The sequence below is a fragment of the Podarcis raffonei genome, chromosome 3 (genome assembly GCF_027172205.1).
Source record: "Podarcis raffonei isolate rPodRaf1 chromosome 3, rPodRaf1.pri, whole genome shotgun sequence".
In the NCBI taxonomy this organism is placed as follows: domain Eukaryota; kingdom Metazoa; phylum Chordata; class Lepidosauria; order Squamata; family Lacertidae; genus Podarcis; species Podarcis raffonei.
This window is the reverse complement of record NC_070604.1, coordinates 53,075,900-53,088,642: the sequence shown is the minus strand read 5'-3', so window position 1 is coordinate 53,088,642 and position 12,743 is coordinate 53,075,900. Positions and strand designations below refer to the sequence as shown.

Genomic DNA, 12,743 nt, shown 5'->3' with positions numbered 1-12,743 from the left:
ATTTACATAAAATTAAAGGTAAAGCAATGTTGTTATTTTATAAAATCATCCAATTACAAAAGTAACATTCATTTGACTTGCTTCTGCATATTTCCAATAATGGAAAATAATGTTAGGCATCTACGACCTAGATAGTTGCTACAAGAATAAATATAGTTATGAGTTATCCAGAAAACTGGTTGTAATAACTGTAAAAGCATTAAAATGACTTGTTGTTATTATTATTTTTGCTTTACCCTGGAATACTTTCATGTGCTTAATGTGTCACATTGTTCCCTGGGAACAGGGATTGATTGCTAAACCACTGAGAATTGTAGCTCTGGGAGTGGAACAGGAGTCTCCTAACAACTCTCAGGACCCTTAACGAACTGCAGTTGCCAGGATTTTTAGGAATCATTACTGATTAAAGTGGTATACTATAAATGTATAAATTATGACTGCATGGCAAAAATGTACAAGAAGAATGCAACTATCAAAATAAATTGTACATAAATATTTTACTTACTTAAAATGTACTCTCTGTCAATTTTATATTCTTCCAAGCTGCCTACATAGAATAAATGTGCCATTTATATATCTAAGCATTTAAGTAGGGCCGTGATTTGAAGTACAGCAGGGCCAAAAAAAATTAATCGGAGTAGCTCTTATCTGCTATTCTAAAATCACTGGCGTCTGCAATAGGTTTTTTTTAAGGGTTTATAAATTAATAGAAAATATTGCCATAAACAGTTACCCAAACAAGGGGGATATCTGCAATATTTTATGACACTTTAGACCATTTTTATAGACCTCACTTTGCTAGGCATAGCTTAATCAATATGTCATGGCACTGTCACCTGTACAACATGAGAATTATTTAATTGAAATGTTTGGATTCTGCAATCTTACCTCAATCAGCATCACAACTAAAAAAATAATAAAGTTACAACCTCTCACTAACTGCAGTAAAAAAAGAGAGAAGGTGGGAAATCTGAACACTGTATAAACATTCCCCAACATCGGACTTACGATCACTCGCAAGCTGCAAGGTGATTGGTTCTGTCATCTTGTGCTGTAGAAATACTAAAGAAACCAAGGACCAATCACAGGCTAGCAGAACTCAGAGTGGCACAGAATGCTTGCATCTGATTGGAGTCGCTATAGGGACCAGGATTGTTTTTATTCCTTCTCCCGGATGTTTGAGGGGAAGGAGGCAACTGAGGCAGCAAGGAGAAGAGGAGAAAAGACAGAAAACTTTGTGAAGGATGTGGAGAAAGGGTGCTGTGCAGCCTGTGAGGCTGCAAGAGGTGGAGGTTGTAGGGCTTCTCACAGAACCCTCCTTTCACATGGCAAAATGTGCAGCAGAGGTACGTAAGTTGCAGACCTTTTTTCTGCCTACTGGAGCCACTTGCTAACATCATTCTTCCTCTCTTTTTTTCTTGTGTGGTCTTTATGTAGACTGTATTCCTCAGCTGTTGTATTACGTATAGTTGCAGTTGCTGAATAGAAAGCACATCCTTCCAAAGCACAATTGTGGAATGGGCTCTCCACACCAAAATAAAATAAAATAAAATAAAGCTTAATTAAGAAACTTGCCACTTCCATTTGGCTTATCTGAGTACCCTCTTGTAATATTTTATGATGATACAAGTTTTCCAGAAAATTTTGAATTCGAAATTATACATGAATTAGGGTAATTTGCATCGGAAAATTATCAGTTTGAATGGGAATATATTTATTTTCATTGTATTCAGTAACCATGAACAGATGAAATGGATTTTTTTTTCTGCAGAGAAATGAAGCACTGGAATATTTTCTGTGCCACATCGTTGATATTTTATCAACCTTTGCTTGATAAAAATTATCCTTTAACATTTAATCCATAGAACTGAAACTGCAGTCTGTGGTAACCCACAAGACTTTAAAGCAGAGCTTTTCATGCTGGTGACACACTTTTTAGAAATGCATCATTTTGCAACACAGTAATTCAATTTTACTAGCAAAGCAGAGGTTAAACTAACCCCTTTCCAGCCCCAGGAGGAGTGCGGGGAGCATTTTTGTGACACACACACTGCAGCCGACACACTAATGTGTTGCGACACACAGTTTGGAAAGCTCTGCTTTCAAGGAGCCAAAATGTCCAACTCCCTGATTCAAAAAAAGATGGTCATTTAACTAATATAGTATGGTAAGGTAGCAAAAATCTTTTGTGCCCACCTTCCAGGTGTTTGCCTTGAATTTCTAAACCACTTTAGATGTTTGTGTAACTCTCTCTGAGTGTGGCCACATGGAAGAAGGAACATTCCAATCTGCACCTCTTTGAATTCAGTCAGCGGCAGTGCTTCCTAGCTGTGCTTCATTTGAAAATGACACATTCATGTTCATGTATATCACTACTGAGAAGTGGCAGGCAGCTCTTCTGTGTCAATGACAGGCTGTTTCTTCAATATGTCTGCATCTCCAAGGCACATCAGGACCCTCTCTTGTCTTATGTGGCCTTTGACACTTCAATAAACAAATTTGGCTGTCTAAACACACGAGAGTTTTATTACACAGAGAATGAAGGGTAAGATTGGAAACAATGGAGGAGCTCGCTGAGGGGAATGAAAAAGGAAGGATTAAGAATGGACATCTGTTTATAAATATCCATCTTTATACACCTGGCTGAGACGTCTGAGAGTGCTCAAATTTGCTAGGAGTATGATGGTTGTATCCAACACTGTTGTTCTATTTGTTCAGTCGATTTCCCCCTGCTCTCCTCCTCCCTGCAGCCTGCCCCCCCAGCCTATTCCAAGGGGTCTGGGGACCCTCCAGAGCATATTATGAAGGCATACAGGGAGAGGAGACAAAGGAAAAGCCTTCTCAGGCAAGTGGAACTCTGCATGTGCAGCACTGGCTACAACCCTATGTCCCTGCAGGATCAGTTTGGGACCTTAGGAGTAGTCCAATGGGAAGGCAGAGATGTGATGCAGGGAAACAAGGAGGAAAATCAAGGCCTAAAACTAGTCACTGCCCAGGCAAAGACACAGAGCAAGCTCTGCTGCATTAGGGCCAATGGACTTCAGGGTGTGTAGTTACACTGGTTTATAGGGAGAAAATTGGGACTGTAAGTCTCACATCGATCCTGTAAAGCAAATGACTTATGTTCTCCATATTGCAGGATGTGTGACTATGAAGAGTGCAATGAACACTCAGTAAGTTCATGATGGAAGAAAGATGTGAACTTAGGACATCCTAAATTTTAGCTCGTTGTCTTTGCCACTACCATTCCTAGTGTTCAAACTGCTTTCAGGAGTAAACAGAGAAGGAATTGACCTTATTATATTTTGCCATGGTTTTTACTCATCACAAGTACAACTCATCCATCCCCATGGAAATAGAGTAGTGTGAATGAGATAAACAAGGCAAAAGTACAGTTATGATTGGATTGATTCCATCACCAGCAATTATAAAGAGGTCTGTACTGTCCTTTTTAATATTGTAATTTTCTCTTGAATAACCAGGGCCTGAGGAAAAATTTTCCAAACAAGATAGCAGAGCCAAAAGTGCTTCCTTTGCTGCAGTTTGCATGGGATGAATATTTACAGGAGAAGAAAAAGGTATTTCTTCTTCTTCTTCCTCTTCTTCTTCTTCCTCTCTTATTTCCAAAACAGAGTGGATTGGTTTGATTTTGGTATTACAGCAGACACACTCTCCTGAAACTTTCAGACTGAATGATTTATTTATTCTCCAGGTTCTGCTCATAACATCTTTTCAGGAAATGAGCCTTTAGTCTGCATTATACCAAGCACAGATAGGTGCTTGAGCACACAACAAGTAGGTTCCGTGTCTGGCACTCAGAAACTCATAACACAGGGGAATCTGAAATGCATAACACAGGGGAGTCTGGCACCCACAGACTAGTAGCAATATGATTGTAGCCTTTCCCACTGATGGACACTAGGCTAGCCCAATAATGGGGAACCTGTGGCCCTTCAGATGTCATTGTGCTACATCTCCCATTTTCTCTGACCATTGGCCATGCTGGCTGGGGCTAATGGGAGTCCAACAACATCTGGAGGGACACAAGCTCCCCATCCTTGCATAGCCTTATATTTGAAATGCCACATCCTTATTCCAAGGAGTTTTGCTGACAGGATTGATGCTCTGCCTTGCTGCTTCACAGGACAAAGTTGAAGTGGTCCAAATTCTGTCCAAATTGTCCAGGCATTGTGAGGAACATTGGAAGAGGTACTGAATAATATGGTACAGTACTTCCCTAGTATGAGAACTTAGAAGTTAAACACTAATCAAGGGCACCGCATTGAACCAGGTGCAGATTACACCATCTGTTCCAAGACATAGACCAGCACTCTGCTTTCTGGAAGTGATGACACCTGACTTCGGGAACTTAGGCATGGTACTTCCAATAGAACTGTTATTCTGTGAGTTTTCTCCCTGTTTGCAAAATCTTCATGTTTAATTTTTCTATTAAATGCCTGCTGATTCTGAAACACTGCCATTTTCATCACAGGAGTTAAAAGGGGAAACATGGGAATATCCTTCCAATGTGATGTGCTTTATTGATGGCCAGCTTGTTGGAGATGAAAAACAGCTATTACAGTGGGCCTATGATGTTTGGGATTATGAGGACTTCAAGCCTGTTGCACTTTATGAAGCAATTACACAGGATTTCCTCACTAAATACATGAGAAACAAGCAGGTAGGTTATTGGTTTTCCAAAGGAAATAGGTCTGTGAACAATAATGTACCTTCAAAATGTGTCTTCAGCTAGAGCGTTTCACTGCTGGTCACCATATTTTAGATTGGCTGTGATCCTGTGTGACTTCATTATTTATTCATTTTTGCCTTATCGTCTCATATCGAACAATCCTTCGGAGGATTAGAAATGTTCTGTGGACTTGCACATGCATGCACCTTTTTAAATTTCTAAATTCACTAACCATAGTTGCTGTCATATCTAAATCAGGTGGACTTTGCTAAGCACTATTTTCCAAATCATAGTTTGCTAACTCACTTCAAGTCATGGTTTGGAGGTTAGTACTAACCACAGTGGCGTAGCGTGGGGGGTGCAGGGGGGGGGGGCGGCCGCACCGGGCGCAACTTCTGGGGGGGGGCGCTCGCTGCCTCCGGAGTCGCCGAAGAGCCTCGGGCGCAGGCTGTAGCAGAGCCCCATGTCTCGCGGAACCGACGAGCTGGCAGCGGCTCTCAGCGCTCGCGACGGGCAGCGTTCGCCTGCGGGGCTCGGCCAGCGCGCTGGGCTGGCCGCGTGGAGTCGCCGAGGAGCCGCCGCCTGCCATGCAGCCCTGGCTGCTTCAGCCGCGTGCGACAGCCGGCTCGAGGCTCCTTCTGGCCGGGTCTCCCGACGGGGCGCTACGGGCGGAGGCTCCAGCACCAAGCGCCACGCCGCCAGGCTTGGGTCGCTGTCTGGACGCGCGCAGCCCGCCAAACGCGCCACCGGCGGCGAATGAAGCGCCCAGCCGGAGCCACCTGCGCTCTAGTGCCTGCGCGCCGAGACCGCCCACCCGCCCCGACGGGGCCCGCCCACCCGCGCCGGAGGCCGGCCGACGCACTGGCCCCAGAGGCGCCCCCTCCCCGCGCCAGAAAGAAGCCGCGTCGGGGCTAGCCGGGCCGGGGAGGGAGACCGAGAAGGCTGCGCCGCGACGCCCAAAGACCCGCGTCTTGGCGCAAAGGGGCCCGCGGCACCCAGACGCGAAAGGGACCCTCTCCCCCTGACCCGCCACTGAACTGCAATTCCCAGCTCCCTTGGCAAATCCCAGTCCCCAATCCCCAAGATGCTTTATTTGAGGCAGGGGTCCTTTAATTGCAAAAACAACACCACGGAGGGCAGTAGTCACCACGAAGTTTGCCCCAGAGTAGAGCCGTCAGTATTAATGACCATGGTTAGGGGTTAGGGAGCTCAACTTACTTGCCTTGCCCCGGGTGCTGACAACCCACGCTACGCCGCTGACTAACCATAATTTGCCTGATTCAGACATCACAGCAAACTGGTAAGAAGAAATCGGGAAATAGAAGGGGGAATTGGCATAGAAAACAGAGTGCCAGTCTGCTACACATTCCTCATCCTCCAAATCATGGTTTGCTGTGTTGTAATGTGATATCTGAACCAGGTCATATGGTATATGACTTTCCTTGCTTACAATACAGTCAACTCTCAACTTATGCAGGGGTTATGTTCCTGGGATAGTACATGAAGCCAAAACAGCATGTAGTCAAAACACACTCTCCCTGCATCTCCGAACACTCTTTCCTGGGCACCCTATGTTACCACTTTGATGTCCCTGGAAGAAAGGTAGAGTATATAAAACGATTGCTTCGTGGGTCATAACTGGCTATGGCAAGAAAATGCTGTGTCCTTCAACATGAGGGCTCTTTGCTAACAAAATTCTCATTTCAATTTTTGGAAGAAAACAACATGGTGTTGGAGCTTGTGGAGAAGGCCCACAAGGGCCCATCCTATGGATGGCAGACTAGTTCCTTGAAAGCCAGTTTGCTCATGGATGGAACTTCTCCCCTCCTCCTCACACAAGTTGCACAGCCACAGGGGAGTTTTGGGTATGTTCTGTGTATTGGAGCTGTATCTTCCGGGCAGCAGATGGCATAACCATGAGAGAGGTGTAAAATACTCAAGCAAGAGTTTTATTTACAACCTTACAAACACAAAGCATGTGGGTATTCTCTTTTGCAGGCAAATTCAAACTGCAACTTCTCCTCCTTTTGTACTCATCACCAGCTGTACCTAATCAGCATAGAAAACCACACCCAGAGCACACAGAAATAGTTCTTAAAGTTACAATCATCTTTTTCTGTTTCTTTGCAGAATGACTCCTAACACTATGCTTCCTTAGTTTAAGCCCAAAAGGACTTGCCACTGGCCTAAGAAAAGAATGTGCACCCTAAAACACATAGAAACTTCTGCATTGACCCGGAGTTCTTTGGCAGCTTAGCTGATGACAGGATTTCTCAGAAGTAGGAAATTGGAAAGTGGCAGCTTGAGAGATGCAGAACACATTGGGAGGCTTCTTGCTTATGGGATTCAACCTTTTACTTTCTGAAGCATGACTAATGTTCAAAAGAGAATCTTTATCCAATTAGTCACTGTGTTCTATTTTGACAACTGGTTTTGCCTTTTTTCTTTATCTTTTTTGGCAGCGTGTGTTTGTGTACTTTGAAATATCTATTCAGGCAGAGCCTAAAGGAAAATTGCTATTTGAGGTAAGTGGCTGAAGAAAAATCAGACCTTGGCATTGGATCTAGTGCATAGTATTTTAAAAAGACTCAACATTCAACTCCAAGGAGCCGCAACTCATTCAAATGAAGCATATATGCATGTGTTAATGTAGTTAATGTAAAGTTAATGGAAAAAGTTAATGTAAAAATGTTACAGGCACAATTCTGTATTCTGGATCCAATGCCCAAGAGGCTGTAGGGTTCAATGGAAGCTCTGCTATACCAGCAGATTGTGGGATAAATGGCCACCATTGAAGTACACTGAGAGCTGGACCATAAAGAAGGCTGATAGCCAAAGAATTGATGCTTTTGGACAACAGAGGACGAGATGGTTGGACAGTGTTCTCGAAGCTACCAACATGAGTTTGACCAAACTGTGGGAGGCAGTGGAAGACAGGAGTGCCTGGCGTGCTCTGGTCCATGGGGTCACGAAGAGTCAGACACGACTAAATGACTAAACAACAACAATGAAGTAGAACATTTGGCCACTGCAGCTCTGCTGCCAGAAAATATTGGTCACATCCGGGCAGAGTTATGGGTGCCTCAGTGGAGCACAGTTGTGCCATTTCCTGGATATTATTATACTCCACTGCTATCGTACAACATTGCACCAGCCCAATACCTAGTGTAAGGAACTTCTCTCCCATTAGAGTTTAGGATTGCATCTCAAATGTATTAATTCTTTCTGAATGTCCAGTGTGTTTTTGTGGTATTCCAATCAATTGATTGCTAAAAGCTGAGTGAGTCAAGAAAATGTGGAGGTGTAATGCATAGCAGGGGCAGAGGCAAGTAGCATCCTAGCAGGCATTCATATTCCTATTGCAAACTATAGGTACAGATACAATTGAGGAGAAGGAGATGGCTGTACAGTTAATGCTTTCTGCTGCTGAGCATGAACCAAAATGAGCTGGATGGGTGGGATAGCTGCTCAAAATGGTTGCAATAGGCACAGCCTTATGATGCTGCGCTGCTGAACGTTTGTATTCATTGAAGCCTGGAATGGTTAGTAGATAATCAACAGACTAATCAATTAAAAATATTTTGATATACTGAAAATATCCCCTCATTAGTTGAAAATATATTTTATCTTTCCTCCCCCCCCCCATTTTTATACAATAGCAACTTGACAAGTACCATCTTATAAGAGGCATTCCCTCTTTGGAAAATTGTCCAAAGTTGTGGGGGAGGTCTCTATTGACATGACAAAGGGCCTTCTCTGGGACTGAGCTTGTAGAAACTTAACACATGCTTTCTATCTCCACTGTGCAGCTCTATTCTGATATCTGCCCTAGGACATGTAAAAACTTCCAGTATTTGTGTTCAGGGGAGAAAAAGAAGTCTATGTCTGGGCTTCCACTCACTTACCGTGATTCTATCTTTCACCGACTTGTAAAAAATGGATGGATACAAGGAGGAGGTGGGTATTGAAACCTGTTTATACAATAAAGACACAATGCAACTTTCCTGTCTTACTTGACATGTATAATTGCATTTGCACTCATCGGAGTGCTTTGAGATGATACAAGTATTGATACCAATCTTCCCAATCCCGTGGCTCTCCCGGTGTCATTGGGATACATCCTCCTTCATCCTTAACTATTGGCCATGGGGACTGGGGTGATGTCACAACACCTGGAGGGTAACAAGTTGAGGAAGACTGATTTATGCATTCTCATTACAAGATAAAAAGCCTTTCTCTCCCCGCCCCCCCTTAGCCCTCTCTCTCAAAGGCTTGCAAACAAATCACTCTGGCAATTTGTTGCAAGTATGAGCAGGGATCCATAAATGGAGGGCTCCTACCAGTGTGGGCTTCCCCATTCACCTGGACTGACCCACTCCTTTGTATGCACAGTTTTGGTCCTTCCACTGAAGATAATGGAGCCAGTGTGCATGAGAGGATTTGGGTAAGTGTGAAAAAAACGGCCAGGCATTGATTACCTGTCATGCTGCTATTTCTCAGCCAAAAACCCAACTATTTGACAATATTTTAAGAGAATTAAGTGGGAAGAGAAGATCATCATATTGAGGGTGTTGTGCAGATTTCATTGTATGGCAGCCTTTGGGGCAGATAGAACCAAACATAAAATAGTGTCAATTCAACACAAACTTGCATGAGTGTAGAGATCTCTGCTGAAAGCAGTCATTAATCATACTGTTTGCCACTCCTATCAGATAGTGTCATGAAATTATATTTAATAAAGTGACATTTGGAAGTTTCACGCTCTTTTTCTAATACAGAAAAGGTAATTTCATAACCTTAGTTTTTCTCAATTAATATACAGACATAAGGGGAGGAAGAGGGACTGGAGGCGAGTCAATTTATGGACCTTTTTTTGAAGGTAGGAGCATGTTCTTCAAATGTCCTGGTGACAACAACTAGGAGGCATAATCTATGCTGAATATATTGTCTGAATACAAAATGTACAAGCGTAATAGACAATGGGATTCAATTAAGCACAAAATGCATGTTTTTCAAATACCTGCTGGAAATTAGTTAAATTGACTGAGTGATTTTCTGCATGAGGTTTAAAGTGGCTTTTGCTTCCATCAGATGTGTAGTGCAGATGCAAAAACTACATTAACAAGAATGTCAGCTTGCATTACAAGTGCTCACTTTCTCTTCCTCACAATGATCAGATGTTTGTGTGCAGAAGATACTCAAAGGCAGCTTAAGGCTCATGTGTAAAAAGGCCTGTTGTATCTTGATTGCTGGCAATTTATCATTTTGGCAACCATATGCCTGAAAAATCCAAACTAGAATGAGTGTGAGGAAATGAATAGCTGCAAATTTAAGTGAACTTGTAGATATGCTGCTGAACAGAGTGAAACTTAATCCTGGAGAAAGTGTTTAGCAAAAGACTGAATATTTTTTATGGTCAATGCAGAAATGCTGTTAAAAGTGGCACATTCATTCTCTGAGCGCGTGTTGTGATTTGTCTTGTCCCACTCTACAACACTGGTTGCCACTGAGTGTGGAATCAGATAAACTTGCAACATAATAGAATAAGGCTTGGTACGTATTATGGGGATGCGGGAAGAAACCTAACATGGATATTGGTTGGGACAGGTTATGCACACTATGCAGCTCTAACTTTTACACCTAAAAAGTTCATAACTATTTCAGGTTGTTCAGCTGATAGCTTAGTGTGCACTGGGGCAAATGGGTGAGGAAGATGGAAGATGTGAATGAGTAGAAAGAACACTGCCACCATTTATAAACTGTTTCCTAGATGAAAGTTTTGCAGTTCTCCATGACAAGAGAGGTGTTCTGGGAATGGCCAACAAAGGACGCCACAGCAATGCATCTCAGTTCTACATCACACTACAGCCAGCACCCTACTTGAATGAGAAATATGTGGCTTTTGGGTATGTTTAAGAGCTCTGCAGTATATCTCAAGTGCAATGTTTGAGTTAAAATATGGAGGAGGCAGTACTGCTTAATTGGCTGGATGCAGTATCTATATTGGTACAGCATGACAGCAGTGACTAGACTTGAAAATAATTGGAATAGCTTCCTAGTACTTACCTAGCTTTCCCCCTCTACTTTAGACAGCTGATCGAGGGCTCAGAAGTTCTCCGGGAACTGGAAGCAGTGGAAACATTCAACGAGAGGCCAGTTGTAGAATGTAAAATTGTTAACTGTGGGGTATTTCAGCCATAGCCATGGATGTTAGATATATTTTGTTTTACTGTAATGCATGACAATGTTGTTTTCTGAACATAGGATTTACTTCTGTTAATTTTTTTGAGGGGGTTAAATATAAAAGCATTTTTTTCACTTTGAAAAAAGAAAAGAAAAACACGTTGTGTCCTTTTCCATGCCAAATAGTTTCATTGCCAAAACAGCCTTATACTTGAGACTACAGGATCTTGGGAACCTAATGTAATGTATTAATGTGACCACTATGCAGGGAGCTCTCCTAAGTGCACCCAGGGAGCTGCATATGTGCATCAAGACTCCAGTCTTGTTTTCTTTAAGTAACAGCCTCCCAGTTCTGGACCATACACTGCTTGTGAAACTCTTCTCAAAAGCTAAGAGCTACGATTCCTAGTACCCTCAACAAACTACAGTTCCCAGGATTCACTGGGGTAAGCCATGCACTTTAAATGTATTTTTTTTGGGGGGGTAACAATTTATTGGCCAAGCAGAAGGTCAGCAAATTCTGTTTAGCTTTTCCACCTTAAATTTATAGGTTTCATTTCCCCTTACAATTCAGTGTTCTGGGCTGAACGTTTGACCATCCTTGTCAGAACAACTTAAAACAAAACAAAAAATACTTTTGTAACCAAAACCAACACAAAACTGGTGAAACAGTTCCATTCCGTTATAGGCTGCTTGCCTAGTGAGCAACATAATGCTGCAAATTTTGAATGCAACTCGGATCCTTCCAGAGTGTGATTGTAGCTCAGGCGGTCTGTTGCCATTCTTAATGTTTGTTTCTTATTCCCCACCCCACCCCCTTTTTTTGCCTTATTTAAATTAAGCCCTTCGGAAAAACACAGGACAATAGTAATTATTCAACTGAAATGGTAAAACTGGGTGAATTGTGACATCTGACCTGTGATATGGCTAATGAATGAGGGAGCCACTATGTATAAAGGTGAACATAGATTAAAGAAAGAATCTGCAGTGGTTAGTCCTATGATCTGTTATAGCTGACAAAAGAAACTGCTCACCATATGTTTACTGAAGGCTAACTGCCTGATTTATAGCCAAGTTAAGAGTACGGGTTTTATGCATTCTGTGGCAAAACACTTGATCAGGTTGGTCTCGTGATATCATTTGATAAAACAGAGGTCAAGATAACAGAGAGACTGAGAAACCATACTAAATGAGTGAGATATAAGGGAGTGTAGAATACTGAAAGAATAAATTGAGATTCTGAAAACAGTGATTTCTACAGACTGCGCTGCCCAGAAAAATTATGCCAGCACACAGCAGCTTAGGCTCACCATATCTGAAGGGCACTTCATATCCAAGGGGGGGGTAGCACTATCACTGCTCAGTAACGTATTTAACTCTTGGTGGGTGGATAGCTATCAAGCTATGAGATATGACACTGAGTCAGACCATTGGTCTAGGTATTGTCTACCTGGGAGGCAGGCTTTTTTTCTCAGCTCAGCAAGCACTGAGGACAAGCCAGGGACCATACCGGGAAACTTTATGGAAAATGTGTTCTCTCCCACTGACATTTTCCCAGTCAAAATTCACCTCCCAAGCTGTTTTCTCTCTGTGTCTTTTCCCTCATAAGGAAGCAAGCAACTGGGCCAGGAAAAACAGCTCAGTGGGAACGGAGCAGGCCTGCCTAATGGCCTTGCTGGTTTTGTACTCATGACTGCAGGTTCCTGTGACTGCTTTTCTTTTAAAATAAAATGCCAGGACAAAATTGCATACTACTCTGCATCCTGCACAGTTTGGCTAAATTTATAATGGATGCTTTAGTTGAGATTCCTGCATTGCAGGGGGTTGGACTAGATGACCCTCTGGGCCCCTTACAATTCTACAATTCTAA

The 12,743-nt window shown here is 42.7% G+C and overlaps 1 protein-coding gene across 3 annotated transcripts; it reads left to right on the top strand.

Annotated features, from left to right (window-relative positions):
* Positions 1-1,033: 1,033 nt before the first annotated feature.
* Positions 1,034-11,860, top strand: PPIL6 (peptidylprolyl isomerase like 6). Of its 3 annotated transcripts, XM_053381652.1 has the most exons (8): positions 1,041-1,346; positions 3,483-3,578; positions 4,493-4,681; positions 7,153-7,215; positions 8,500-8,647; positions 9,513-9,569; positions 10,461-10,596; positions 10,780-11,860. In XM_053381652.1, exons 1-8 carry the CDS (start codon positions 1,245-1,247, stop codon positions 10,889-10,891), a joined length of 903 nt encoding a protein of 300 aa, XP_053237627.1. In that variant the 5' UTR covers positions 1,041-1,244; the 3' UTR covers positions 10,892-11,860. The 3 variants fall into 3 exon arrangements, with proteins under 3 accessions (XP_053237628.1, XP_053237629.1, XP_053237627.1); XM_053381653.1 differs by lacking the exon at positions 9,513-9,569 and having other exon boundaries at positions 1,034-1,346; XM_053381654.1 differs by lacking the exon at positions 7,153-7,215 and having other exon boundaries at positions 1,039-1,346.
* The last annotated feature ends 883 nt before the right edge of the window (positions 11,861-12,743 follow it).